Source organism: Quercus lobata, chromosome 11 (assembly GCF_001633185.2).
Source record: "Quercus lobata isolate SW786 chromosome 11, ValleyOak3.0 Primary Assembly, whole genome shotgun sequence".
NCBI lineage: Eukaryota > Viridiplantae > Streptophyta > Magnoliopsida > Fagales > Fagaceae > Quercus > Quercus lobata.
This window is the reverse complement of record NC_044914.1, coordinates 457,397-484,052: the sequence shown is the minus strand read 5'-3', so window position 1 is coordinate 484,052 and position 26,656 is coordinate 457,397. Positions and strand designations below refer to the sequence as shown.

The 26,656-nt window shown below is 36.0% G+C and overlaps 2 protein-coding genes across 5 annotated transcripts; one reads left to right on the top strand and one right to left on the bottom strand.

The window, feature by feature from the left end:
• Positions 1-207: 207 nt before the first annotated feature.
• LOC115967541 (protein CTR9 homolog) lies at positions 208-17,805 on the bottom strand. Its single transcript, XM_031086658.1, has 24 exons — positions 17,456-17,805; positions 17,270-17,336; positions 16,875-17,069; positions 16,344-16,444; positions 15,575-15,628; positions 14,241-14,357; positions 14,069-14,132; positions 13,730-13,944; positions 13,301-13,385; positions 12,593-12,693; positions 12,149-12,241; positions 11,664-11,732; positions 11,467-11,559; positions 11,048-11,314; positions 10,367-10,447; positions 10,098-10,256; positions 9,737-9,832; positions 4,366-4,467; positions 4,183-4,290; positions 3,862-4,086; positions 3,270-3,536; positions 3,097-3,168; positions 1,296-1,613; positions 208-773 (listed from the first exon to the last, which is right to left on the bottom strand). The coding sequence occupies exons 1-24, from the start codon at positions 17,594-17,596 to the stop codon at positions 591-593; spliced, it is 3,273 nt and encodes a 1,090-aa protein (XP_030942518.1). The 5' UTR covers positions 17,597-17,805; the 3' UTR covers positions 208-590.
• Positions 17,806-21,959: 4,154 nt separating this feature from the next.
• On the top strand, positions 21,960-25,336 carry LOC115969606 (mediator of RNA polymerase II transcription subunit 20a-like). 4 transcript variants are annotated; one of them, XM_031089293.1, is made up of 6 exons: positions 21,963-22,173; positions 23,040-23,141; positions 23,244-23,386; positions 23,470-23,648; positions 23,781-23,870; positions 24,983-25,336. In XM_031089293.1, the coding sequence occupies exons 2-6, from the start codon at positions 23,128-23,130 to the stop codon at positions 25,223-25,225; spliced, it is 669 nt and encodes a 222-aa protein (XP_030945153.1). In that variant the 5' UTR covers positions 21,963-22,173; positions 23,040-23,127; the 3' UTR covers positions 25,226-25,336. The 4 variants fall into 4 exon arrangements, with proteins under 4 accessions (XP_030945155.1, XP_030945153.1, XP_030945154.1 ...); XM_031089295.1 differs by lacking the exon at positions 23,470-23,648 and having other exon boundaries at positions 21,960-22,173; XM_031089294.1 differs by lacking the exon at positions 21,963-22,173 and having other exon boundaries at positions 23,034-23,141.
• Positions 25,337-26,656: the final 1,320 nt, after the last annotated feature.

Sequence of the window (26,656 nt, the reverse complement as noted above, 5' to 3'; positions counted from 1 at the left end):
GCATGTTATTTCAGAAGTGATGGGTTAAGTCCACGGTATAGTTCTTATTGAAGACCCAGAAAGATTAAAGCAGCAACATATAGTCCAATTAACATCCATACATCTAGTTCCCACAAACTCATGCAGACCCCTTAATAATGCGACCCAAATCCTAACAACCTTTACAGTCACTAATTTAAATTAACCTCCAACTTTCCCAGACGAATATTTCAGCATTCCAACTACGATCAGTATAAATTACCAAATAGAATATCCAACGATTTTAGATAAAGTATGAACAATTCAGCAACAGGGATGTAAGTATGACCACTCTATAATTTCAAAATCATCAAGGGGAGAGATGCAGCTGCAAGGAACCTAGCATAGGATGCCGTTTGAAGATATGAAAGCTGCTTTAAATTAACGTAAGTTTTGAAAGAACAAAAAGTTTTAACCATACGTCAGAACTCTGGGGAGCACAAACAACACATAAATATACAAAGTAGTGATCCCCAAGTAAAAGGCTTTCACATTGACTGAAAGGACAGATTGTCCATGTCAATTTAAATATTAGCTTGTTACGTACCCTCCAGAGTCGAAGAAGTTCAATCTCAATCCTCATCCTCAGCAGCATCAAGTCCATTTGGCCTATGAACTTCGTCTTTGACTTCTTCATCACTATCCCGCAGCTCTGGAGAATTCTCTCTGGACAATGGCTGCCTCTCCAACGGTTCATCATCATCAGATTCTGACCACGCCTGCCTCCGTCGACCTGTGGTTGATGAAGGCGCAGCCTTCAACAAAGTTTACAGAAAAATTGAAAATACATCAGTTAGCAGAGAGGTTAACAAAATGTTGTAAGGAAAATTTAATTCCCCCCACCTGCCCACCCCTTCCCTCCCATCTCTCTCTTCCAGGGCATGCTGGGCACCAAGGGAAAAGGGTAAAACAAAAAAGAATTAACAGTTTGCAGAAACATGCAATCATGATAATAATGATATGATTCTCCATTGACCTGTTGCCCAAGGTAGCATATAGCATACCACTACTAAATAAACCATTCCAGTATCTAGAAGGAAAGACATCATTATCTATATAGTTCTGAGATCATGGTAACGAAAAAAATTAAATCTTGCCCAAGTATTTCACAAAATGCATTTAAGACTGCCACACATCCCATATCAAAGTTTCCAGCCACAATCTCATGTTGCAACATAGATTGATTTTGAAACTTTTCAGCAGGAATCTAAGCAGATACCAGTTGTTTCTTGAAGTCAGAACTACTTCATCCAAAAAATAAAAGTAAATTAAATTACCGTATCATCTTCAGCATCAGAATCTTCAAGCCCAGCAGCTGCAAGAGGATCATGAGCATTCTCTTCTGCATCATCCTGATCATTCTGACCTGTAGGCTCCCTATAATTTAAGTTAGCATCTTCATCTTCCAGATCTTCCTGATCATCCATCATGTCAGCTTCTGGTTCCTCTGTCTCATATCGCGACTTTGAGCCCTTGTCCTTCTTTCTCCTCTTTCCACCTTTTCTCTTCTTCTTCTCGCTATTCCCACCTTCCTCATCATCAATCTCTGACCTTTCTCTCCGCTTAGAACCAGGTGTGCTGCTCTTCCATTGCTCCTATGGATGCAAGAAACATGTTCAAATAAGAAAATCTAGATTTTGAGAGGATATTTTATTGTCATAACTGACTAGCTAGTTGTATTAAACTCATAGAAGACCAATGGAACCTAAACAGTAAAAATCTATAAGCATCAAGTTGCTTCCCATGCAATACTTAATAAATCAAGTCCATCCTGACCTGCCCCATATCACAGACAAACTACATGAATTAGGAGTTCGGTGACAAACATGACCAAGCCATTTGTAATGCACAAACCTATTTGTGGTGCACTCTGAATCTAGAACGCAAAACTAAGGGCCCAAACCTCTCAAAAGTTTGGAAAAAAGTTTGACCAAGGATTTATTTGGTTGGGAGGATAAAAAATATTTAGTTTTTCCTCGTGTGTGTTTAGTTTGAAGGATAGAAAAGTAGAGAAATAGAAAACTTTTTTGTTTGGTTAAGAAAAAAAATGAGAAGATAGAAAATGTAGTTTGAATAGATTTATTTCCATGACCCTATTACATAAAAAAAAAATTTTAAAAATGCTGTTAGTTTAAAAAAATATAATTAAAAATAATAAATAAATAAAGCACAACCAACCACACACAAGTGGGACAAGATGGGGGTAGATGGGTAATTTCCCATCAAGCCCCCTCTTTCCCCTACTTTTTCTCCCGAAATTGGGGAGACTCCAAAATCAACCCAAATGGTGGGCCTATGGAGAAAACTCTTGGGCCCCACCAGAATCTCTCCCATTTCCCCCCCTCAACTAAACACCCTCTCATACCATTTTCTCCCCACTTTTCTCTCCCCCATTTTCACCCTAACCAAACACACTCTAAATGAACCAACCAAACACACTCTAAATGGATGTGCATATTCAATACGCAAGCATTAATTGCAGCATTTCATTTATAATTTATAAATTTTTGTGATCTGTATATATCCTTACATTTTATATTGGTCTTGTATGGGCATGCAAGAGCAAATACATAAAGTAACTGAAATTAGAATGAACTGTGACCCAAAATAGCAGTAAATAAAGCCTATCCCTACTTATGGGGCAAAATACTATACCATACAATTTGAATCAAAGATAAAATGTTTCAATAAAATTGCTGTAGATTGCCGAATAGCTCCTTTCTTTACTTTATTACAACATATTTTGTAGCTGACTTTAGCAAGAGTATAAATCTGAGACATACATTCTTAAACATGTGTGCTTAAAAAACATTGCATACCTCTAATGCAATGGCTATCAATAAGCCAAGATATTTTAATTAAGGGAAATGTTAACGGATACCCTAAAGGCATTGGTTTAAGAACAATAATTAGAAACATTTTATGGGAAAATGATAAAACAATTAATTTTTCTGACAACTTTTTATATTTCCCATGAAAGTGGTGTTAAAACTTTCCTAATATGATTTATTAACAATTGCCCGAAAGGTACCCATTAACATGACCCTTTAATTAAAAATACATAGTTGGTAACCTTACCTTTATACGCTGAAAATGTTCCTCCTGTTGCCTCACCCGCTTTAGCTCGTCCTCTTGCTTTCTCCTCTCCAGCTGTTTTCACACAAAGTATCAGTGAATTTACTGCATATAGGGCTCAAAGAATGTGTTCTTGCACAACAACCATAGATGTTCAGGGTATAAAGCAAGCAGACCTGAAATTTCCTTTGTTCTTCAGCCTTACGACTCGCTTCCTCAGCCAACGCAACCTGTCGAGCAACTTCTTGTCTCTGCCGGATCTGCTGCTCTTCACGAATAGCTGCATCAAGGTGAGGTATGGCTGCGGCAAGTACATTCTTGCAATAGTCAATATGGGTGTCAATTTTCTTCTCATCAAACCCATGAAAGTGAAGGTTGGAAGCAGCAGACAACTGACTAAACAGCCGAACAGCATTTTCTAGCTCTGCAATTGTTGACCGCACCTACTTGAATTCCAATGCAACAGCAATGTGAGAGCAAGAGAGAGAGAGAGACTATATTATATCCAGCATAATAAAAGCTTTCCAAAAAACTCAATATAGTCAATGCCACTTCCAGCTTAAACGTAGTTCAATTTAAACAAAAATTATGAATGTAAATTACATCCATGCCAATGGCATAGGCAGGTATAATTCAAAAATGTCTCAGTGAAGAACAAGTTGGAGCAAAACAGAACTTCACACATTTAAAAGCTACAGTAAATGACAAACAGAGACCCATTAACAATTTAACTTAAACAAATGCAACTCTCAGTAAAGTTTGTACAACCTCATCAGCAGTCTTCTTAGTCTTTTGTAGTGTTGATGCTGAAAACTTCTGCAAGGTAACTCCTGCATCAAACCTAAGTGTGTAATTTGAAGGTGCCAAGTGGATGGCTCTCAGTAAAGTTTTTTTGCAGTCTTGCCACTGTTCAGCTTCATAATAAGTACGAGCTAAATAGAGGAGAATCTGAGAGTCTGTGTTATAGTAAAACTTCCGCAAGCAATTTTGATACTGCAAGACAACAAGGTTCATGAACACATGCATGCAGTAATGAAAAGGAATATAAAGTTAAAAGAAAGAAGTATAAAACAAAATGAGATCAATTACCATTTTTACAGCCAATGAAAAATTTCCTTGTGCAAAATAAACATGGGCCAAATTTATCCAAACATCTGGCATCTGGACAAAAATGTTTCCACTAGCAGCTTCTTGAACCTATAATAATTCCTCAGTGAAAACTCTAGCAAGTTTATACATGTCCCAAAAATGGGGAATACCTATTTGGCATACCTGAGTGAATATATCTTTAGAAACATCAAAGTGGCCTTTCTCTGCCAAAACCACTCCCGCACCATCGGCAGCATACAGATTAGCAGGATGCTGAAGCAGAACCTACAAGTGTTGGTATAGAAAAGTACATGCCACAGAACAGATTCATGATTAATGACAGCAAAGCATTAAGACAATAAATTAAGCATTAAAGGGAAGAAACTGAAATTAAATGAGCTGTAAGCACAATGAATCAAAGGATGAACTCTAAAAACATCATGCCATAGTATTACATTGAAATAAGAGGTTATTAAAATCCAGACTAATGTGTACAAGTCAATCAAATACGCTGTTTAGATGGTTCATAATAGAGAACATCACAATTTTTCAGTACCCTTTTTAATTTTCTTATTTCTTTTCTTTTCTTTTTTCCCTGTGGTTGCTATAATTTTCTTTATCTCCCTCTCTTCATGAAAGAAGAAAATTATGTGCTACATCTTGTTTGTGAGATTGAGATATATATAAATATTTCATGGAGTCTTCTGATTTCTGTGTATTTAACATTTTTTTTAAGATAATAAGAGTTTTATTGATAGGAAAAGTACAATGTGTTTACGATCATAAACACACTGCACTTGAAACAAATACAATCAAATCAAATGGAAAATCTAACAGAAATAAGGAAATCAAAAATGGAAATACAATGCGTGAAACCCCAAATACAAGACCATAAAAACAAAGTCCTAGCTAGCAAAGTCTTCAATAGATCTATAAGTCTCTCAATGTTCTCAAAAGTTCAGGAATTGCGTTACTTCCATACTAACCACATAAGACACACCAGTACCATATTCCAAACAATTGAAGAATAAGTCCCCAACCAATTCCTCCAAGCGAAAAGAAGGGAGACAACTGTATTCGGCATCACCCACTAAACAAACATAAGAAAGACTTCACTCCACAAAGCATGAGCAAACTTACAATAGAGCAAAAGGTGATCCACAATTTCATTATCACACCGACATAGACAACACCAATTAACAAGAGGCAAATTCTTAACAAGGTTATCTATTATAAGAATCCCACCCCTAGTAGCTGTCTATAAAAAGAAAGACATGCTTTTAGGTACCTTAATACACCAAATGCTCTGCCAAGGGAGAGAAACAGAAGGGGCTTTCAATAAAGAATAATTAAAGGAGCACACATCAAAAACACCACTATAAGTCAACTGCCAAATCGGGGTATCATCACCCTCCCCCCTTGGTATCCTGGTGGAAACACGTTCAAAGAAAGAGTAAAATCTCCCCAATTCCCAATCATTAAAGTCGCGACGGAAGAGTAAGTTCCAACTCCTACCTCCCCCATCTGGTGCATATAAAACCAAATAAAAAATTAGAGCTTTTGGAGCCACAACATAGGCAAACAATTCTGGATATAACACTTTCAAAGAAATAGGACCACTCCAAGGGTCGTCACCACTTGAACAAAGAAACTTTCTGCACCTTTTCTAATGTTCTTCCACAAACCACAGCCATGTGTCCCTCTAACAACTCTAGTGCACCAACCACCACTAACCTCCCCATATTTGGTGGCTATAATCTGACACCATAAATGGGTAACTTCCTTCCCAAAGCACCATAGCCACTTCCTAAGCAGAGCTTCATTAAAAAGCCCACTCCTCCGAATCCCCAAACCACCTGCCTCCACTAGCCAAACAACTTTATCCCAAGCAACAAGCGGATATTTAAAAACTTCATCGGTGGGCCTCCAAGATTCAGATTCCTGATATAAACTCTTATAAAAACCCACCACTTGATCATAAATATTTGACTCAACCTCATACATAATTCCCTCAACCTCCACACCCCTCATTGTATTAGCTTGTCTATGTGAATTGGCAAGCCTATGAAAAAACCCAGTGTTATTGTCCCCCTTTTTTAAGAAAAAAGCCTTTGATATCCGTTCTACCAGCATTGAACTCGATCCACAAAACCCTCCGCTTTAAGTCACATATTCTCAAATTTAAAAGAACTCTTCCCCCTTGCCATGCCACCTACTTCCACAATAAGAGGACAATGATCTAAAACCACATGAGAGAGAAGCCATTGGATCACGTCCAAGAAGTGGTCTTCCTAGTCAATTGAAACCAAAACTCTATCTATTTGTGACATAGAAGGATTCACAGAGTCTCGAAACCACGTATACTCACCCCCATCAAAGGTAGATCAACCAAAAAATTCCTCTCAATAAAGTCCAAGAATTTGAACATGGCTGGACTAAACGAATTACAACTAAGTCGCTCTGCCAGATATCTGATAATGTTGAAATCACCAAAGACACACCAAGCCAAATTCCACCTCACTCTCACACAACCTAAGACCGGCATCAGTCGGACCAACCATACACCCCCGTACATATCCAAACAAACCCATCTACCACACCCTTCAACAAGACAGAAACAGAAAAGTTACCAACCACACAATCAATTTTCTCATACACCCTTATGTCCCAGGTCACCAGAACTCCCCTTGTTGTGTGAACGGCATCCAAAGCTACCCAATCTACGAAAGGCATGCCCCAAAAACTTTTCACAACAAAAGAATTGGTACAGTCTAATTTGGTTTCTTGAAAACACTTCCATTCCTTAAGTAGATTTTTCACAGTATCCCTCTTATGAGGATTGTTAAATCCTCTCACATTTCAAAATAAAAGTTTCAAATTCATGGACAACCAACAAAGCCCAACCCACTGAAATTCACAATCCCTCTGGTTCATCTACCAGATTGCCCATCATAATTAATAGTAGAAACTAAATTCCATAATTCCCTCATACCTTCTTTAGATGAAGCAGCAGTGCGGCAAAGACTACCTACAGCAGCTTGCTTCTCCCACACTTTCTCAAGTTGTTGAAAGAAATCAACACACTGCCTCTCACAAGAATCAATTGGAAAACCCACAAACTTAACAAAGCCCTTAATCATCTTACTTACCCAAACTGAAGGTTCCAAGTCATCCCCCATAGAAATGTCATCTGGGTCACCCTCCTCTGTCATTAAATCCAGACCCCCATTAGGATCCAATTGAGCCAGAGGTACAAATTCCGATCATCCTCAGCCTTATTTGATCCTGTGGGATTGACCCAGTTCAACAATAGAGTCTCGTCTTCGAAAGAATCAGATGCCAGCTGAGAAAGAGGAGATTATCAATTTTGTTCCAACAATAGTTGATGGCGAAGCATATCAGAGGACATCGATTGCGTCGTCGAAGAACCCACAGTTGAAGAATCAATAAGTTCTGTGAAGCTGGATTGCCCATCGGAGTTTGAAACACCAAACCCTCCTCAATCCCACTGATCAGACAGCCCATGGCTAGACACATGAAGCAGCAGGAATTCCCCGCCCCTTCTTGGCACCGCTACTTAGAGAGCCCACCGAAAGGTTACTAGCAGCCCCAGCCACAACGGACCTTAAGAGATCCCCGCCCACCTCATCAGTACTAGGAGGCACTAGCAGCGACTTCTCGACTGAGACGTGGGAACCCAATCCTTCACCCATCTCCCATGATCGTGAAAGGCCTTGTTTTTCCAAGTGATTAAAGGCGCCGGGTTGAACCTGATGGGTTTTGGCCAGTTGGGCATGTTAGGCTTGCTTAATAGGCCTGAGCCCATTAGGTTGTATAGCTTGGACAGCCTTAATGCCGTTGGGTTGAACGAAATGGGCCCACTTCACCAAACGTTGGCCATCACCTTCTAAATCAACAAAGATTTTTAAATAAAAATGGGGCTGAGTCCACTTAAAAGAAGATACTCGCATGGACCGGCTAGATATGAGGTGAGTTGGAATATTTTATTTTGAATAAAATAAAATCACCCAAATCTCTCCTTCTGATTTTTAATTGCCAGACAGTTTTGGAAACTGCTTCTCCAAAAATAAATCACTTCCTGATTTCACGTGCCCATTCAATTCTTTCCAAACATGATTCCTTGGATTACCGATGGATTTTTCAAACGGACCACGACCGGCAGCCACCTCTTTCCCCAGCCTAGGAGCTGATTTTCCCAAGAAAAAATCACACAACTTCCCTTCAAGAAAAGCCCAGCCACCCTTATGAAAACTTTCCTTCTAGGACACGCATACAACCACGTCTTGCCCCATTGTTAATATTTCCACAAAAATACAACCCTTATTTGACTTACTAGAACACTCCAAGATTTTATAATTCTCATGAAACCATTTGAAAAAATGTTGCTTGCTAAAATCCCAACGGCATAACTCTACCGAGCATGCAATGATTCAATCCAAACCCGATCTAACAACCCAAATAGAACCATGATTCTTGCCCTGTTTTTCAGTGATGGAGTAAGAATACATAGGACCCCCATCGAAAGCCAAGAAGAAAGCCTTTGTGTTGATACGAAAAGAAGCAGAATTCCCCAGTCCCCCCTGGTAAAGGAGGAGGCTTAGCTTGTGAAATATGGGAATTGAGTTTAGGTGAAGGTTGCAGCGTAGATTTAGGGTCCAGATTTTTTAGGGGTAGGGAGGATTGAGCTGGCGTATATTGGGGTATGTACTGACCAAACTGACTTGGCCAGTAGCAAGATTGTTGGATAGGGATAGGATGTGTAGGGAAGAAATAATGTGGGGTGGGGAGAAGATTTGGGGTAGCGAAAGGTGGGAGAGCTTGTGCATTAGGATAAGGCGGTAGTGGAAGGTGTTGTGGGAAAGAGGAAAAGAATGGCGGTGGTGGGAATTGTATAGGAGCAACAGACAAAGTTTGTGGTGGAGGGAGGGGGCGAGGTGGAGGGGGCAGGGTGGGAACACTCATAGCTTAGCTCATATATATATATATATATATATTGATAAATAGCTTAGCTCATATATTTACCATTCTGTAATCTTTCATACTCTCTAAAGTTTCTTCTATGCTTTTATATATAATATTATTTTCTTGTTCTCTTTTTTTTATTAGTAAGTTGCATATGCATCCAATGGGTTTTGAAACCACAACCACTCCCTTCACCCAAATCTTACAGGAGGAAATGCAATTTGAGCTAGAGCTCATTGGCTATAGTTTTCTCTCTTTTCAATTGAACATAACTAACCTCCAAGTTTTTTTACGACGCCAGCCAACAATTAAGCACTACCATCAATTTAGTTATACAAACTAACAAAATCCCTATAGAACTACTTTTGATCAAATGCAAAATATTAATGGAATTTTCATAACTGCAACATACACCCACATAGAAAAGCTGTTGAGCAAAAGCACTTGTATAACTGGGAGGAAAAAAAAAAGTGCAAAAAGTACCATTCAAACAGAAGGAAATAAGGAAGTGATCAAGAAATATTGCAAAGCACAGCAATCAAAAGGAAATAGAATAACCAGAAAATCATACTCTTGTATAGAGTTCCTTGGCTTTTTCCAAATGGGTAGCTTCCAACTTGGGATTTCTTTTCTCGTTGCGTATTGCAGCAAAGTAGTTCCAGTTTCCCTTTCCAATGTCAAACAATCAAATGAGATGAAAATGTTGTACTAACGATAATGATGAAAATGACAATCTAGCGACAAAAGCAGAAAAAACAATCAGAATACTAACATGAATTCTCATTAAAATTACAAGATGATTATACTGGTAAAAAGAATTCTTTGGAAATGAACTTTTGTCAAGGTTTGCAGGATTTTAAGAGAAGACTTTATGAAGTAATACCACAAAATTTGACAGCAATAAAAGCACACAAAGTGAACAACATATGTACCAGAGAGAGTGTGGCATAGGAATCCTTTCCATCAGTTGCATCACTAGCAGCCCGGAAGGTTTCTTTTGCTTTAACCCAGTCATCATTTTTTAACTCCAACTCACCAAGCATAGATAATGCATTAGGGCACTTGTCGTTCACCTTCAGAGCATCATGAACCTATGAAAAAGGAACCATTACATGAAAACATAAAAATATACACTATATATATTATAATAATAAATGACCTAGAAGCAGTCAAGTTATATGGTTAATAACAAGTTAACAACCAGTTCGATGCTTAATTGAACATTGTTTCGTGCTTTTGCAATGGCAGCAAGTCTCAGATAAGCATCAACATAGTCTGGATACTGCAAAGAACGAACAAAGGAATTAAGCAAAACCTACCAAATGAAATAATATATGGACAAGGTCATGAAACATCAGACAATTATTACAGAAACTAGTTGAGAAATCTATAAACAATTAAACATAGATGAAAATAAATAAAACAAGTTGATAACATGCAGAAACATTCTGCAGTTAAGCAACTCTTTCGGTATACATGTATACAACAACAAATTTACTGTCAAAAGTAAGCCCCTTCCAACCAGTTGGGGTCACATGGGTGTGGTTGAAAAGAAACAACATAGCTAATAACAGCACCATTTAAAAGGAGATGGCTCAGTTCAAGTTAAAGAGCACATACACACAATGCAAATGGCCAAGAAAACTATGAGTTGAGGGTATGAAGGAAAAGATACGTCCTAGGAAAAGCTAAATGGAGAACAAGATACATGTGGCTGATCCAACTATCTCTCAAGTATTTCTACTAAATGTTAAACAAGAGTTTCTATTAACAAAGAATCATAATTAATGCCATTCCAATCCCCTTAGTGATATTTATGTATAAAAAAGAACCTAATCGAGATTCATGTGTATGTGCACATATACAGAAATACACCACATACCTTATATAAGATTAGTCGGTACAAAATGCTTGCAGTTTCAGCATTGTGTAACTGCTCTTGTAATCTGGCAAGATTAAATAGCGGTGTGACTTTATTCCAAGGTAGTTCCACATGGCGACCACTATCTTCAAGTCGATGAAATAATTGCCTGTCCTTGTATTGAAGAACAGATGCACTAGCATCAATCTCTTGGAACTTCTCACTACCCTCAATGAAAGGAAGCCAAACTCCATCACCTAGAGCCTCCTTGAAAGATTGTTCAGCAAGCTATCAAATAAGAAGACATCAAGGTTATTATTGCTGGTTGCACCAATAAATTTGCTTTCCAAGGAAAAAAAATGAGTGTAAACCCACTCAAGAACAATGGAAAAGAATACTAATTGTAACTTCTTATCTAATCCTTTGAGAGTGGCACAAACCTCAAACTCTCCCCTTTCAAAATGAAGAACTCCAATATTGTTAAGCAATTCAATTGGTACGTCTTGACCTCCCTTTTTCAAAAGACTGCGAGCCTGTAACGTTATTTGAAGTCTCAATTATCCAAGAAAAATTGCAGAACTGGATGAGGAATTAACACTTGCTATCTCCAAAAGAGTAATGGATAGGAAGCCCTTACAGTTTTGAAGGCATCCAGAGCTTCTCCTGTGTCAGATGAAATTAACAATTCCCCCAGCTCAAAAAATGCCTATATCATAGTTAGAAGAATCTTAAGATGTGAAACTAGAAGCTAAATGAAGAATGTAGCAAACTGAATTAGCTTTGGTTATTTACTTGAAAAGTTGAAAGCATGCAACTCAGAGGACATGGTAGTTTGCATGTTAAAACCAAAAAAAGATACAGAAAACATCCTACATTCCTACATTATCATACAAAAAGAAGGATTTGGCTGTTTCACCTTTTCAAAATGATGAAACTAGCCAAAAACACAAATATCACTATACCTTATTAAATTATTTTCAGCAAATAAAACTGGACTCCTCCATACACGTCCAAAAAAATGCAAGACACAGGTGATAGTGTTGCAACAAACCAGTCCTTGGTAGGGAGACTTGTTCAATAAAACATCAAGAAACAATAGATAACATAAAAAGGATCAACTACCTGAGAATCACGTGGGTCAATTTTGGTAGCCTTCCTCATAAATTCCTGGGCCTTCTCAGTCTGGCCAAGCTGAACGTATATGTGCCCAAGAGCCTATAGCATGAGAGAAACATCAATTCAACATGAACCATAAGGATAAAGTTGGAGGGCTAAAAACAGATTTCTGATTGGTTTGGACATTGCATGTCAAATGATCTTTAAAGACATTTGCAGTAAAAATGATTTGTTTTCTTGCAATTTTCTTGCCTGAAGAAAAATAAAATGAAAAAACTAATATATTCTAGTAAGATGAGGTAGTGGCACCGGCAGCTGGTGTTGGCAAGGTTGCCAGCAAGAGCAATTGCAAGAACATAGAAGATGTGGAAATTATTTTCACTCAAGTTACATTCACAAAACAATCAAGCCTAAAAATCATGAAATAACACTTTCAATTGACTAACTCACTTTCAATGTCTCACAATTATCAGGGTAAATCTCCAAAACCTTATCGAAGTTTGACTGTGCACTTCTCAAATCCCCCAACTTCAACTGTACTTGTCCCAAACCTGTCATCAATTTTCCAGCATATGAACAAGAAGCGATAGGTCAAAAGAAAATAAATATGAAGACCAATTATAACAATTCTGCAAAAAGTGCATCCACTTGGATACAGTGTTGAACAATATAGTAGTCACCGCATTATGCATGTTGAAAAGTGGTAATAAAACCCAAATCCATTTGAACTATTAAATATGAATCCCATATGATTTTATGAACACAATTAAGCATGCTTCAAGTTACAAATACATCAGGCATTTATCTGTTACATAAAATAGCAATAATCAAGTCAACTCAACTCAATTAAGCCTTAATTCCTACTAATTGGAGTTGGCTGGGGCCTGGGGTATCCTTCTTTGCCAATCTACCATATCATAAAAAATTATGATAATTTTTGGTGTCCTATTAACCCTTTTCACACCTCCAATGCAAATCCAATTGATGACTACAGCAAAAGTTAATACAATGCATTATAGCCCCCAAATAAAACAATCATGATTGTGGTAAAGATGAATGATTAAAAATTAAAGCATAATAATATTATGCCAACATATCAAAAATGCCTATAAACAGATTAAAACCATAATGATATGACAATGGCACGTGGTTACTGACCATAATAAGGAAATATAAATTCATAGGGCTTATTGATTTCCTTGACAGATGCCATGTAGTACAGCCCAGCTTTTTCATAGTCCCCCTAAAGTTAAGATGCAGAACATTAATATTATTAGTAGTCAGGAAGACCATAGACTGCAAAACAAGCTTTTAAACAAAAGAGTTAACTTCAGATGTATGCCTAACAAAGGGAAAGAGGGGAAAGAATGAAAGTCAAGGGAAGAGAGAGAGGTGCTTTTGGTAGTCAAAGTAAGTCACTTATCATAATACATGATGGATAAGGGTGGTTGAATACAAAAAGGAGACAAAGATTCACTTGAACAGGCAAAACAGTCTTATTTCCCCCTCCTTCCACCTTTTTTTAGCAAGTAAAAACTTTGCACACTTCATTAAAATGGTATTAAGGAATAGGGTATTGTTTCCAACCTTGCTATGGTAAGATCGTGCTAAATTGTAGTAAGAATGTGCCTTTGTTGGTCCATGATTGGTAACAGCAAGAGCAGTTTCAGTCAGTTGCTCAACTAAAAAATGTTGACCAGTAAAGAAGAAGTGATTTGCTAGATAATTAAGCGCCATTGCACAGTAAGGATATATTTCAAAAGCTCTCTGCATTTTTTCCATTCCTTTCCTAATTCCAGCAGCTGTGAAGATATTATAGAGCAGCAGAATTAGTCTACACAAAATGAGAAATTAACATGCACAAATAATGAGAAGATCGTATAAGACTTGACATAAGGAAAATAATATTTTTTGACATAGCTTTACCTTCATTTGTATGTAGATCCGTAATTGCAAGTGCAACAAGAGCCTCAGCATTTTCTGGATCCAACTGCACATATAATCATGAAACATATGTAGACAACAGAATTAGCGAAAACTTGCAGCATGTGCTGTAGATTTTATTAAAATCAATTTGTATATAAAAGATGATACATGCCTGCAAAACCCTCGCAAATGCCTGCCGAGCTTTATCAAATTGACCTAGTTTGTAGCGACAGAGACCTATGCCAAGTCTTACAGCCGCAGGACATCTGGGATGCACTATCAATGCCCTCTTACAAGAGTTCCAATATTACAGGTCAAGAGCAACATCAAACTCATGTACATTGCTGAGAACATATCTCTAAAGTACAAATACATCAATATAATGTTATGCAGAGGGCTAGTGATGATCCCTACCAATTTATTGCATGCATCTTTGTTGTATTTATGTATATCTACTTGTGTGTGGTGTTATGTATGTATGTATGTTTGCATGTGATGCAGCCATGGAAGATTTATTTGTTACCACGCAGATTCATTAATACAAGATCTATTTTATGAGGCCCGTGTGTGAAGTGCAATTGAAGTGAAAATCTTGTGGTTTTAAAAGTCTAGTCCTATGTGTTCAAGGGTTACAGTTTTTAATTTGGGTTTTTATTTAACAAGTTACGGTCAATTTTGTATTCAAGCACAAAACTGTAATCTCTATGAATTAAGAGTATTTTGGTAATTTAGTTGAGTCTAGATTTTCTAAGAGATTTGACTCTTTGTTATATCCTCAGTACATTGCCTGTGCACTTGGGCTTCTTTTTTCAATTCCTTTTTATTTTCAATAAAGCATTATTAGTGTTTTTAAAAAAATTCTTTTTCCTAAGAGATCCAAAGTACCTTCGGTTTTATTTTCTTTGGGTCTAAGTAATTCTTTTAGTAGTTATTATTTATTACCTTCTTAGGTTTTTAGTTTACAAGTCATACTAGGATTCTTAATACTACTAGTACAAGAAAGAGTCCCTGTATATATGTATGTTAGTACAAGAAATATTCCTTACATATATTTGTGCTCAATGTACTCAAATAATAGATGGAGAACATTAAAAATATATATATATATATATATTGAGTGTTTTTAGTACGGAGCCATGTTAGTCTTATTGAGTTATTATTATTTTTCCCCCTTTCTCTTCTTTTTTTACTTCTTCTTCTCTTTCTTGAGTAGTTCACAGGTACTGTTCATACAGCCCTGAACACTACCAATTTCTTTATTTTCTATACATACATATATATATATATATATATAGAGAGAGAGAGAGAGAGAGAGAGCCCTAACCCTTTCTTCAACTGTAAATCAGAGACAAATCCTCCTAAATCTTATCCCGCCACAAGTGCAAGTAAACAAATTCCCCATTTTGTCCAACATCAGTATGTATGTATGTATGCATGCACATAAAATCAGAGACTATTAAGGTGCACATTGCTTTCCATTGGCAATATAACATGAAAATAACAAACCTTGTACAGCTCCAAAGACTCACTGTAGCGTCCACGATTGAACTCAACACATGCCTGCAAAATAGCAAATATCCAAGGCAAGTTATTTACAACAGAGGAAGCATGTGTGCACCAAACATATCAAATCATGCCCCAATATGGCCTCTCCAGGCTGACCCGGTTTTTCTTCATAAATAGTTGAAGAAGCTCCTAGTCCTTAAGTGAAATTTAGCTCTAATGGTGTTATTTACCATTAAGGTCACCCCTACACCCCAACCCCAATGTTCTCAACTTCCATTTCTACATCACACTTTTTGCTAGTGAGAGTCCCATGCACATGGCACATGAACCCCTCAAGTACGCAAGATGTGGAGAGGACATATGGTATACATTACACCTATCATCAATTCAAGTCAGCCTCAAGCTCAACTAAGGGTTAGCTAAAAGTCATGCCTATAATTGACAAATATTTAAAGAATTATTCAAAAGACAATAAACTCCTAGACAGACTAAAATAGTGAAAGAGTTTTGCATTGCCAACCACAAGTAATAAAGAAAAGGCTTTTTTGGGCAAAGTCAGCATCACATTATCATCTAGAATGTCTAACATACCAGGTTAGGAAAATAGATGGAGATTTTTGTGAGAGAAAAAATTTTCAATGCATGGAAACAAAAACTTTCAATTTGACCAACTATGGTTCACTAAAGGACAATAATGTTACAAAATTTACAATAAAGGGCAGAGCAAGGTGATCCTCAAAGAAGAAAGGAATAGCAAAATTAAACATACCTGGCCCAGAAGAGCTGGAACATTATCACGATCTCCATCTAATACAATCTTAAAAGCAGCAAATGCCTGTTCTACATCACCCTTAGCCAGTAAAAGCTGACCTGTAAGCAGCAGCAGCATAAATTTTTTAAAAAGTATTCATGCAGTGACCTCTAATCTAAAACATGGCTCACTCTTTCAGTGAAAAGCAACATAGCACCTAGTTTTGAGAATTTAAGAGACACTCGTTCAAGAAGAATAACAGTACAAGTGTAACTTGCATATACTGAAAACCAGCATCTTCCAGAGAGCTTAACAAAGAAACACATTTTAGGATGAAAAGAATTGTTTACATCTCACAGGTGGTGATAAAAAATCTTATAAATAAATAGTGACAAAGAGTCAATCATTGTTGTGGGGAGGTTAAACAAGACCGATGCATCAAAGGAAAATAGGACTATCCATATAGTAAGTAAGTAAGTAGTATTTGTTTAGTTGAAGAGTTCAATATCAACAAGAAGTATGTATGTATGTATGTATGAAAGACTTGACCTTTGCCAACCCAAGTAGAAGGCTCATGCATGTCGATCCTAGATGCTTTGTTATAGTATTGAGTAGCCAAAATGAAATGTTCCTCCTTTTCTCTTTGTTTCGTCTCAATCTTTCCAAGGTAGCTATAGTAAGCCCCTAAAGCATTTAAGATGGCAATCCTCTCATATCTAACATCCGAATAATACTCATCAATTTCTGCACAAAAACAATTTCAATTATTATTATTATTATATGACCAGATCAAATTATATATATATATATATATATATATATATATATAATTTTAAAAAAAAGCAGCATCATGGACTCGGAGACAAGCTAATATCATGTAGTTCAAAACCCAACTTATCAATTAAAATTACACAAAGATATGTTTTTTAAAATAAATAAATTACCAGGGCCTGAACCTTCCTCCAAAATTTGACGGAATTGTTCAACTTTTCCTTGTTTGAAGTACTCCCTCTGCAATGCATCATCATTAACAAAAATAAATGAAGAAAGTTACAACTAGTACTAGTACTAGTGAAAAATTTGAGTGAATTTGGGGGAAATTAAAATAAAAATTGAGTAAGGGAACTGACAGCGATGATAAGCCAGAGATCGAGAGGGGCTTGCTCGGCCTTGAGAATGTCGAGGATATCGGCGGCGTCTCGGGGAAGCTGGTCCAGAGCCACCCTCACCTCCTCCTCTGAGTTCTGCACCGGTATGTACACGCACGCCATATCATATGATTGATTTTTTCTTTCTCGCTCGCTTCCTACTACTACTACTACTACTACTCCTTTTCTCGGTCTCCCTCTCTCCGTGTGTGACTTCCGTATCTGTATCTAATTCTAAACACAGGTTTTTCAGCAAAACAAAAGGAAGGAAGGAAGGAAGAAGAAACAACTGTTTAATGTTAGCCTAGCCTAGGCACTCAAAATTATTTTACAGTTCGCCGCAGGGACGGGGGTATTTAAGGCTTTTTTTTTTCTTTTTTGGCTACGATTTCTTTTTTCTTTTTTTTCCACATATATACACAATAACAATAAAAATAAGTAAATAAATAAAAATAGGAATCATGTGATAATAAACGGTAGATTGGTAAAAAAGTGATGTTACAGTGGTAACTAACAAGTTTAAATAATAAATGATAAAAACTTGCTAACTCAATTATTATTAAAAATATTCTGAACTTTGTTTTGTGTATATAATTTTTTTTTTTTTAAAGTGCAAGTAGGGAGATTTAGAGCATGTTTGGATTGCACATAACCCATAATTCAAAACTCAAAAACTCATAACCCATAACGCATATCTCTATCGCTACTATAATTCAAATATCTCTTAACTTTATGTTTGATTCCAAAACTCAATTGTGTATACTCTTTAACTCATAATTTTCGCATGTCTCTAAGGTAAGATTGTAATTTTGGCCATTTACTATTCATAAAACTAATCTCGAGGTCATAACAATCAAAACGATAGTTTATTAGCATTAATCAGACCACCAAATCAGAAGATATTAAAAAAAAAAAAAAGTTTTAGTAATAAGGTGCACTTGCATAAATCAAATTCGACTATAGGTAAATATAATCTCTTAACTCTGATTGGCCTATTTTTAGTCCAATTTAAATTAGGTGGTGTGTCATGATCCTATTATCTAAGAGTAGGATTTATGGTCAAATTGCATTTATCAAATCTAATCCAGGTCAAAGCAATTATTGATTCGTTACAAAATAAGTAAAAATTAATTGTTGAGGGGGAAATTTTTGATGTTCCCAAATAGAATATGGGGCAGCCAAGCCGAAACTCAACGATGGGCCTTTGAAATAAAGCCCAAAGGCTATCGATGTGGTGCAAGTCCGCCCAAGCAAGAGATAAAGGCTGCACCCTAATAAGAAGACAATAATAAAGCCCAATAAACACATTAGTATTGTTAGTTTGTTATATTATTAGTCTTGTTACGGCGTCATAGTTCAAATCAGTCCTCTAGCGGTACGATATTATCTCCACCAGTAGGGGTGAAATTATACTTAGAGTCCAGCAGTCAATGATTAAATAAATTTAGGAAAGTGTTCACTCCTAGGGGCCCTTGTGTGTCTTGGTCAAGGGAATTTATAGTACTTTCAACCATCATTACATCAATGTGAGGGAAAATTTCAATTGTTGCAAATACATTATATCCTTCATAATAATAATAATGATAAACAATGATTAAAGTCTCAATAATTACAAATAAAAGAGGAAAAATAGGATGGAATGAAAGGAGAGAAAGATCCCCAGCTCAGTGCAGCAAGTATTAAACTAAGATTTTGGTAAGTGTATAATTACAAGGCATGAATAAGGTGAATGTAGGCTATTTTGAGTGAGTGAGATGGGATTAACACTGAGATTGAAGTTTTTGTGAGTAATGGGCTGTTTGTGTCTAGTTGGAGGACATTTTTGAGCTGTGATTGTGTAGAGGGGTGAGAAGAATATCTAGGATTAGATGAGTGTAGGCTGAAAATGATAAGTGGTGAGCTTAAGGAAAGCTAAACCACGAGCAAAGTAGTAAATAAACCAAGGGTTTCAAAGGGAGTGGCTGTCCTAATCAGTTATGGGACGTTTATGGAGTAGGAAGGTATAAGTAAGGTGGTGAATGTTGGTGTTATGGTGACTATAGGCTGAGAAAGGTTGTGAGTGAGCTCAAGAGAGCTTGGGGAGCTTAAAGAAAGCTTAATAGGGGTTGAATTTCTGCAAAATGTAGTCAATGACAGAAGTTCTTAGAGATGCTTCCTCCTCCTCCTGTGGGCTAAGGTGTGTATGTTTTTATAATGGAGCTTTAGAGAAACATTGATTAACAAGAATCCAAAAATGCATGACTCATCAAGGGTGACGAAATCAAGGTTTAACTTTCCTGATATTTTTGATCAAAAGTAGGAAAATCCACTTTGAGGGATTGTTTTGCTTCTTTGGGTAATGATGGGATTTTAGAGCTTTTTGCATTAAGTGCTAAGATTTTCGGGGCTGAGCTTTAATTATTGTGTATCAATAATGAATCCTAATACTGCAAACTGAGATTTGGTCCCTCAAGAAGTAAGATTTCAACACCCCAAGCCAAGTGTCAAGTTCTAGTCTACTTCAGGGGGTTCCGCTGGAGATCCCTTTATGCCCTCCAAACCACATGTTCCCAAATTTTCCCCTTTAAAATTAATGGGCTTAGTACATGAATTAGGTCTTGATCGTTTTTAACATTTATAGCATCAATTTGTTGAAGTTTGAATAATTTAGTTTCAGCTCCCCTTCTATTGGTGGTGCAGTTTTGAGGAAGATCATGAAGTCTCTTCATCTTTTTGACTTCAGCTGATATGACAACCCTTGGGCATTGTTCACATCAGGTAGAGGGTGGTAGAAAATTGTCGGGACAGCCCTTAATCCATTCTCAAAGGCTTGGTTCCCTTGTATGAGTCTTTAGTTGCCTTTTGGTTAGTTGCTTGTGTTTTTTGCTTGGGCTTGCTCACATGGGTTGGGTTGTGTGCACGTGTTGCCATGGGCTTGCATTCCTCATGGATTTTATTAGTAAATATTTTTGGGTTTTTCATAAATACTTGCAATGGGCCTTTGAGCAATTAGTTGTAATGTTTGAAACCTTAGGACAAGTTTCAAAATACTTTTGTAAATACTATTTACTTTGATGAATTCCATGTTGCAATAATGTTAATGGTTTCTAATAATCGCATCATAACTTAAATGATGAGTTTGTGGGTTTGAATGTTTACCATGAGTGTCGAAGGCGTATATTATGGATGTCGTGATGCAAATGATGTCCATGTATTTCATGGATTTATAACAATAAATATATGTCATGGGTCTAACAATCATAACTTTCCATGGGCTTTTACAAGATGATTGCCATGGGTGAATAGATAATTCATAAATTTCATGAGCTTGTAATATTGTAATAATATGTTTAAGAATTTAAAGTATTGTTTATTATCGAACTTTTAAGTGAAATAATTATGATATAGTATTTTGCCGAGTATTTAATAACTTTGGGCTTTTGATAGAATAATGCCAAGTTGTTAGCTTGAGCTTTTAATAGTGCTAACGCAAGTTGGACTTTTGATATTGGCAATGAGAATTGGGCTTTGATATTGCCAATGAGAATTGAGTTTTGATGTTGCCAATAAAAATTGAGCTTTGATGTTGCCAATGAGAATTGAGTTTTGGATAAATAAATTGCCATGGGTTTAAATCATGGGTTTTGATTATGGATTTGAATTCCATTGATAAAATTGTTTCGCCATGGACCTGAATCATGAGCTTCTCAAATATTGCCAAGCATAAGTATTCTTGGGTTTTAAATAGAATATGATAATAAAATTGGATAAAATATGAGTTTTGGTACTTTTTGTGATAGTTTATATCATAACCCAATTTAGATAATGAGATATGAAACATTTGTGATTAACATAATAATAGAGTAAAAAATATTTGGGAAAACCCAATAACTTATTAGTGGTGTTTGAAAATAAATAGGTGGTACACAAATAAAATTAGGTGTAAAAAAAAGTCCCCTAACATTAATTACTCCCTCCGTCCCATTTTTTTTTTGTCCTGCTTGAAAAGTCAAACTTTTTAAGAAAATATCATTTATTGTTTTGTCTACCTTTTAAAAATGTATATGTTTTCAAAACAACCCTTAAAAAAATTTATCAAAAAATTGAATTAATAAATTAATAGGGGTATAATAGAAATATTAGTAAATTAATGATTTTTATTTTTAGAAACAGGACAATATTTTTGGGACAATAAAGATGGTGAGACGAGATGTTTTATTTTTGGGATAACATTGAAAATTTGAAATGGCTAGATGATAACGACGAGAAATTCTTAATTTTTTTGGGGGTAAATTATCGGCTGTTTTTTTTTTTAATTAGTTTTTTACAACTCTCACGTGGAGGCATTGAAGAAGTAATCTTTAAAAAAATAATTGTGTGTTTTTCCCAAAAAAAGAAAAAAGAGGTAAGGTAGTTGTGTGGACGTTAGATTTATTTATTTATATTTAATTTTTTTAAAATAAAAAATTAGAAACGTGGAATAATGTTTAAAAAATTAGAAACGTAGAATAATGTAAATTTTGAGGGTTGAGAAAGAAGGAAAAAGCCTAAATTTGCTTCAGGAAAAGGTCTTTTCAATTTTATTTGGTATGGCATGAAGTGAATATCATTGTGTGCTTAAATTTTGGCCCATCTTCGATTCTCATTCAATAGGAGTAGACAGGAACAAGCAACGCAACCCCTTGAATTCTGCCGAATCATCTCTCTATCTCACTCTCTCGGTGTGTCTCTCTGTCTCACTCTAGATCTTTCTTCATTACACACACTTGTATCATTACTAAAACAACATAACCTATGGCCTTTGTTATAAGTTATAACCCAGCCAACCGAATGGTAAATTTTGAGGTCATTTTTTGTCGTTTTTTCTTATTGGTTTCATCTGGGTTTTGCTTGATTTTGATTTTGGACTTGGGGGTTTGATTCTGACTTCTCTCTTCTCAGTTCTATACTGGGTTGTAGTTAAAGATCTTGTGCGCACTACATGTTTGTCAATGTTCCTCTGAGAAATAGCTGTCATTTTTGTTGCTGAGAATATGCTATATATTGGTGATGTATGTGTTTGGTTGATGAGAAAAAGAAACTAAACCAAGGTTTTGAATAAAAATGCTTGGTCATTTTTTCATTTCCTTCAGCTTTTTCGGCAGCAAAACAGATTTTTTTTGCTTTAAATTAAGTATTTATTTTAGATATGCATGTCTAGTTAGTTGGGTTTGGTTGCTGGTAAGAGAAACTAAAATGGGATTTGAACAAGAAGCTTATTATTATGGAAAATGGTTGAAAACATTGTTATTTGGTATATGATGTTTATTTGGTACATTATGTATATTTATGGTTTAATTTTAATTTTGAACTTTGTTATATGTTCATGTATTTGTAATTTGGCATTATTGCCTTTATAAGTAATGTGTGTCCAAATTTATTTTTTTGTGAAAATGATTCTTTAACATATATTATGAATTATGATTATTGTTATTTCTTTTTTTACGCACATACAAACTTACATAAACAGAAAGTAGCATCTTAATTCTTATGATCCTCAATCCGATTTAATGATCCAATCCACGGAACTCTCTCATCTATCCTGCAGAATCCTGTTCCTGAAAACGACTACTTCCTTGACAGAACCTCATTCTCGTCTTGTCTTTGCCTGCCAGGCTCCAGACCACACAGATGCCATGCCACTCAAATGGTAAAAATAATAATGAAAATCTGTCTGTATGTGTGTTTTTTGTTGTTGTGGAAAATAAATAGTTAGTTGTTGTTAACTTGGGCACTGTAATTTGTATTGTAGGGTATTGCATTGGCAGCCAAATGCGGGAAGCACGGTGAATAGCCAAATACTGAGCGAAGTGTCGCAGTGTGTGGAGAGCATCAATGGCCTCAAACAAGGCAGGTGGAAAGCCACTCTCACCTTGTACAAACCCCATACCCGAGGTATATACCTCTTTTTCATTCCATTTTATTTTTGTTTTTAATTTTGAAATTACATAATTACTCCACTCCTCCACCACTACCAGAGCCATCACTGGCGGCCGAGTTCCCGCGAGATTTTCTAGGGGTATCAGTGCCAGAGCAGCCAAACAAGTACTACTTCATAATCCGTGGCCAACGAATTGTTCTTGAAGCTGATTCCTCTATTCAGACTATTATGGAGAAGCTTCAGTCATACAAAACTCGCATTGCCCTTAATTTTGATGTTTGTACCCCCCCCCCCCCTTCTTTTTTCCCTAATTAATTTAATGCAGATTTCAAATTTTGTTTTTTGGTTTAAATTTTTTGGTGATACATTTTTTTTCCCCTTTTCTAACCAAAATGGATACGTGTGTAGGGCTTTCAGTATCAACTTGGTGACTTTCAATTGCGAGTGGGAAAAGTATCTCCTACTCATTCTGAAAATTTGAGAGGGATAGTTATGGAGGTAAATTTTGGTGTCTATCTTTCATATTTAACGTTATTTGGTTTGTCCCTTTGGGAACATCCGGTGGTCAATGGACTTGAAGGATGTGGCATAATTTCGGAGGTCTCAAGTTCCATTCACCACAGCATTGGACCTTGGGTTTTCAGGGTATCTCATGGACACATGATGTGCCATATATAAGATGCATTATTGCTTTTTAAGTGATGAATGGAAATGTATAGAGTTTGTTACTGTGGAGAGTGCATTTTGATTTGGACAAGGTTTTCCTCATAATTGTTCATAAGACCATCCATGTGCATTTTAATCATATGGCATTAAATCATTTAAACAAGTCACATGAGTTTTAAATAGGTCATGTGAGAAACTGTACATGTGGATGCCCATTTGAGTTACCATGTAGTAGGTTGGATGAATTTTCCTCTAAACTGGTTTGGAGGAAAATTCTGTTATTTAAATTTTTTATTTTGGTTTTGAATGGTTGTGCAAAGTGAGGTTTAGGTTAGGACATGATATAGATATGGCATTTCAAGTCTTTTCACAACAGGCGCTTATGGAAATAGGCAGTGTAATGTGTTTTAATAATGTGTTGCTAAGGTTGTTTCAGTAACCTTACTAATGAGCTCTGGCTTAATCGGCAAATCACACTTCCTTCTTTTACAATAATGGATGGAGGTTGAAGTTATAGGTTCAAAGCCCCATTGGCTGCATGTGTAAGTCACTAATATAAAAAAATGGGGCTTTTTGGGTAACCTCGATCTGATTATGACATAGAGATAGGAATGCAAGGTGAAGTTGAATATGAGCATATACCACCAGTCCTAAGCGGTGGTTAATATGTAGGATTGACATCTTGGAGACTGTACGAAGTGTGCGCTATGTTGGGTTACTCGTATCTGCTGAATGGTTAGTTTTTGAAACTTTCAGATGGATTTCACTGAAATAAATCCATTTTCAGACTCCCTGCCTCTAGAAAGATTTGAAGTATTACTTATTGCCCCAAGGAAAAGTATCCACTGATGAATGTCATGCAATTTGAAAATTTAGTGACTCTTGCTTGTGTGGTGTTTTATGAACAATAATCTGTTTTGATGGAACTCATTTGTTGCATGCAGGTTGAGTATCTTCCCATTTCTTCTATGGAGAAAGCCAGGCAAATCATGGGAGAGTTTCTTGAGATATGGCAAGAAGCTGTATCAAAAAGATCATTACCAGGACAATTTATGCATATAGAACCAAATTTTGCAGAATATGGCCTCGCAGACCACTATACTTCCCAACACACAGCTGTTCAGTATGCTATTGTCATGGCACAACTAATTGCAACAGTGCAAGCAGTACAATCAGTGAGAAATTAGGAAATGATAAAAGATTTGTTCATGTATGCTACATGTATGACTGCTTCCTTTTTGCTGTTTAAGTGAAAGAAAATCAAAGATTAAGGCTTTAATTGATGCTTTGCTTGATTATTGCTTGCTTTTAAACTAATAAGAGTAGAGCAATTGTGCCAAATGCTAAAAAATTTAGCATTTGGCACACCAGCACACCAAGTACCAAAACCATACTTTATGAGATGTGTCAAATCCCAATTTTCTTACACGCTACAGTACCCTTCTACTAGTAGAAGGGTACTGTAGAATGTTGTAAAAAAATTATTCTTTTTTCAATACGAGAGAGAAGAGAGAGAAGTTTTGGGTTTAGAGAAATTAAATGATTTTTTATAGGTCATTTATATCATTTTAAGGTTTTGTAAACCTGTAATGTTAAAATAATTTGATGGAGGGTGTATTGTTAAATGCTATATTAAAGTAGCAAAAATAAGTTTTTGTGTTATATTAGCATTTGGCATAGAACAAATTATTCTAGTGCTTATTGCTCTATTTATCTCATTTGAAGAGGTGCAAGAGAATAGAGATTGGGTATGGAACATACTAGAATACTACAAGATTGCAGTTGGTTTAGATGGAAGTTGTTAAGTACACAAGCTCTCCCACCTTGATTACCTAATAGCAACATCTTGGCTTGGCCTTAGTGGGTACAATCATTTACCAGATATTTGTGAATCTACACTTTTCATTTTGTCATTCGAATGAATGATTTAGCTATGCAATGTTTTGAGGAAAGCAATGTTGCCACAAACAATGAACTGGGACAGACATTGGAAGAGTATCCCCAATAGACTAGGCAAACCCAGAATCCTCTTCATTTTAGATTGTGAACCCCAAAAACTAATCTCCAATAGTCTATCTTAGGAAATCTTTTTGGATGAGTTACAGTGACTTTCCTGGTGTGGAGATTATTTTAACTTAAAGTAAACTCTTTTTTAGGATTAAAATATTCAGTCATCTCTTTCTCACACCAATTAAAAAAATCATTAAAATAGATTGAACACTATTATTTTTTTAATAAAATAGAAAACAATTATTTAATAAAATAAAGACAATGATAGTGTCTATTAGAAAATGTATTTTAAAAAAATAGATAGGCAAAATGAAAAAGTGGGGTTTTCACTCTAATTTGGGAGAAAAAAATATAGACTTTTGGAGCTTTGAGATGCAAGCTAGAATAGAGAAGCAAAAGACATCAGGCATCAAGTAAAGCAAATTATAGATGCTTGTGTGTCTGGCTAGCTTAGAGCATTCACATTAGCCTCACCAATTTAACATTTCAGCAAAAATTTGTCTAAATCCAACCAAAATATGCAAGTTTTTAGAGCAGAGTAAAAGATGATCAACAATTTTCTCATCATACCAATATAGACAACACTAATTAACAAGAGGCAAGTTCTT

Bases quoted from the DNA above. Each gene is read 5' to 3' on its own strand.
- LOC115969606 (XM_031089293.1), top strand. The intron at 23,387-23,469 runs GTATATACCTCT...CACCACTACCAG, and splicing joins GTACAAACCCCATACCCGAG to AGCCATCACTGGCGGCCGAG. The intron at 23,871-24,982 runs GTAAATTTTGGT...TGTTGCATGCAG, and splicing joins TGAGAGGGATAGTTATGGAG to GTTGAGTATCTTCCCATTTC.
- LOC115967541 (XM_031086658.1), bottom strand. From the start codon at position 17,596: ATGGCGTGCGTGTACATACCGGTGCAGAACTCAGAGGAGGAGGTGAGG. The intron at 4,468-9,736 runs GTATGATTTTCT...CAACACTTGTAG, and splicing joins CCAAGGAACTCTATACAAGA to GTTCTGCTTCAGCATCCTGC. The intron at 774-1,295 runs GTAATTTAATTT...ACTTTGTTGAAG, and splicing joins CTGATGCTGAAGATGATACG to GCTGCGCCTTCATCAACCAC.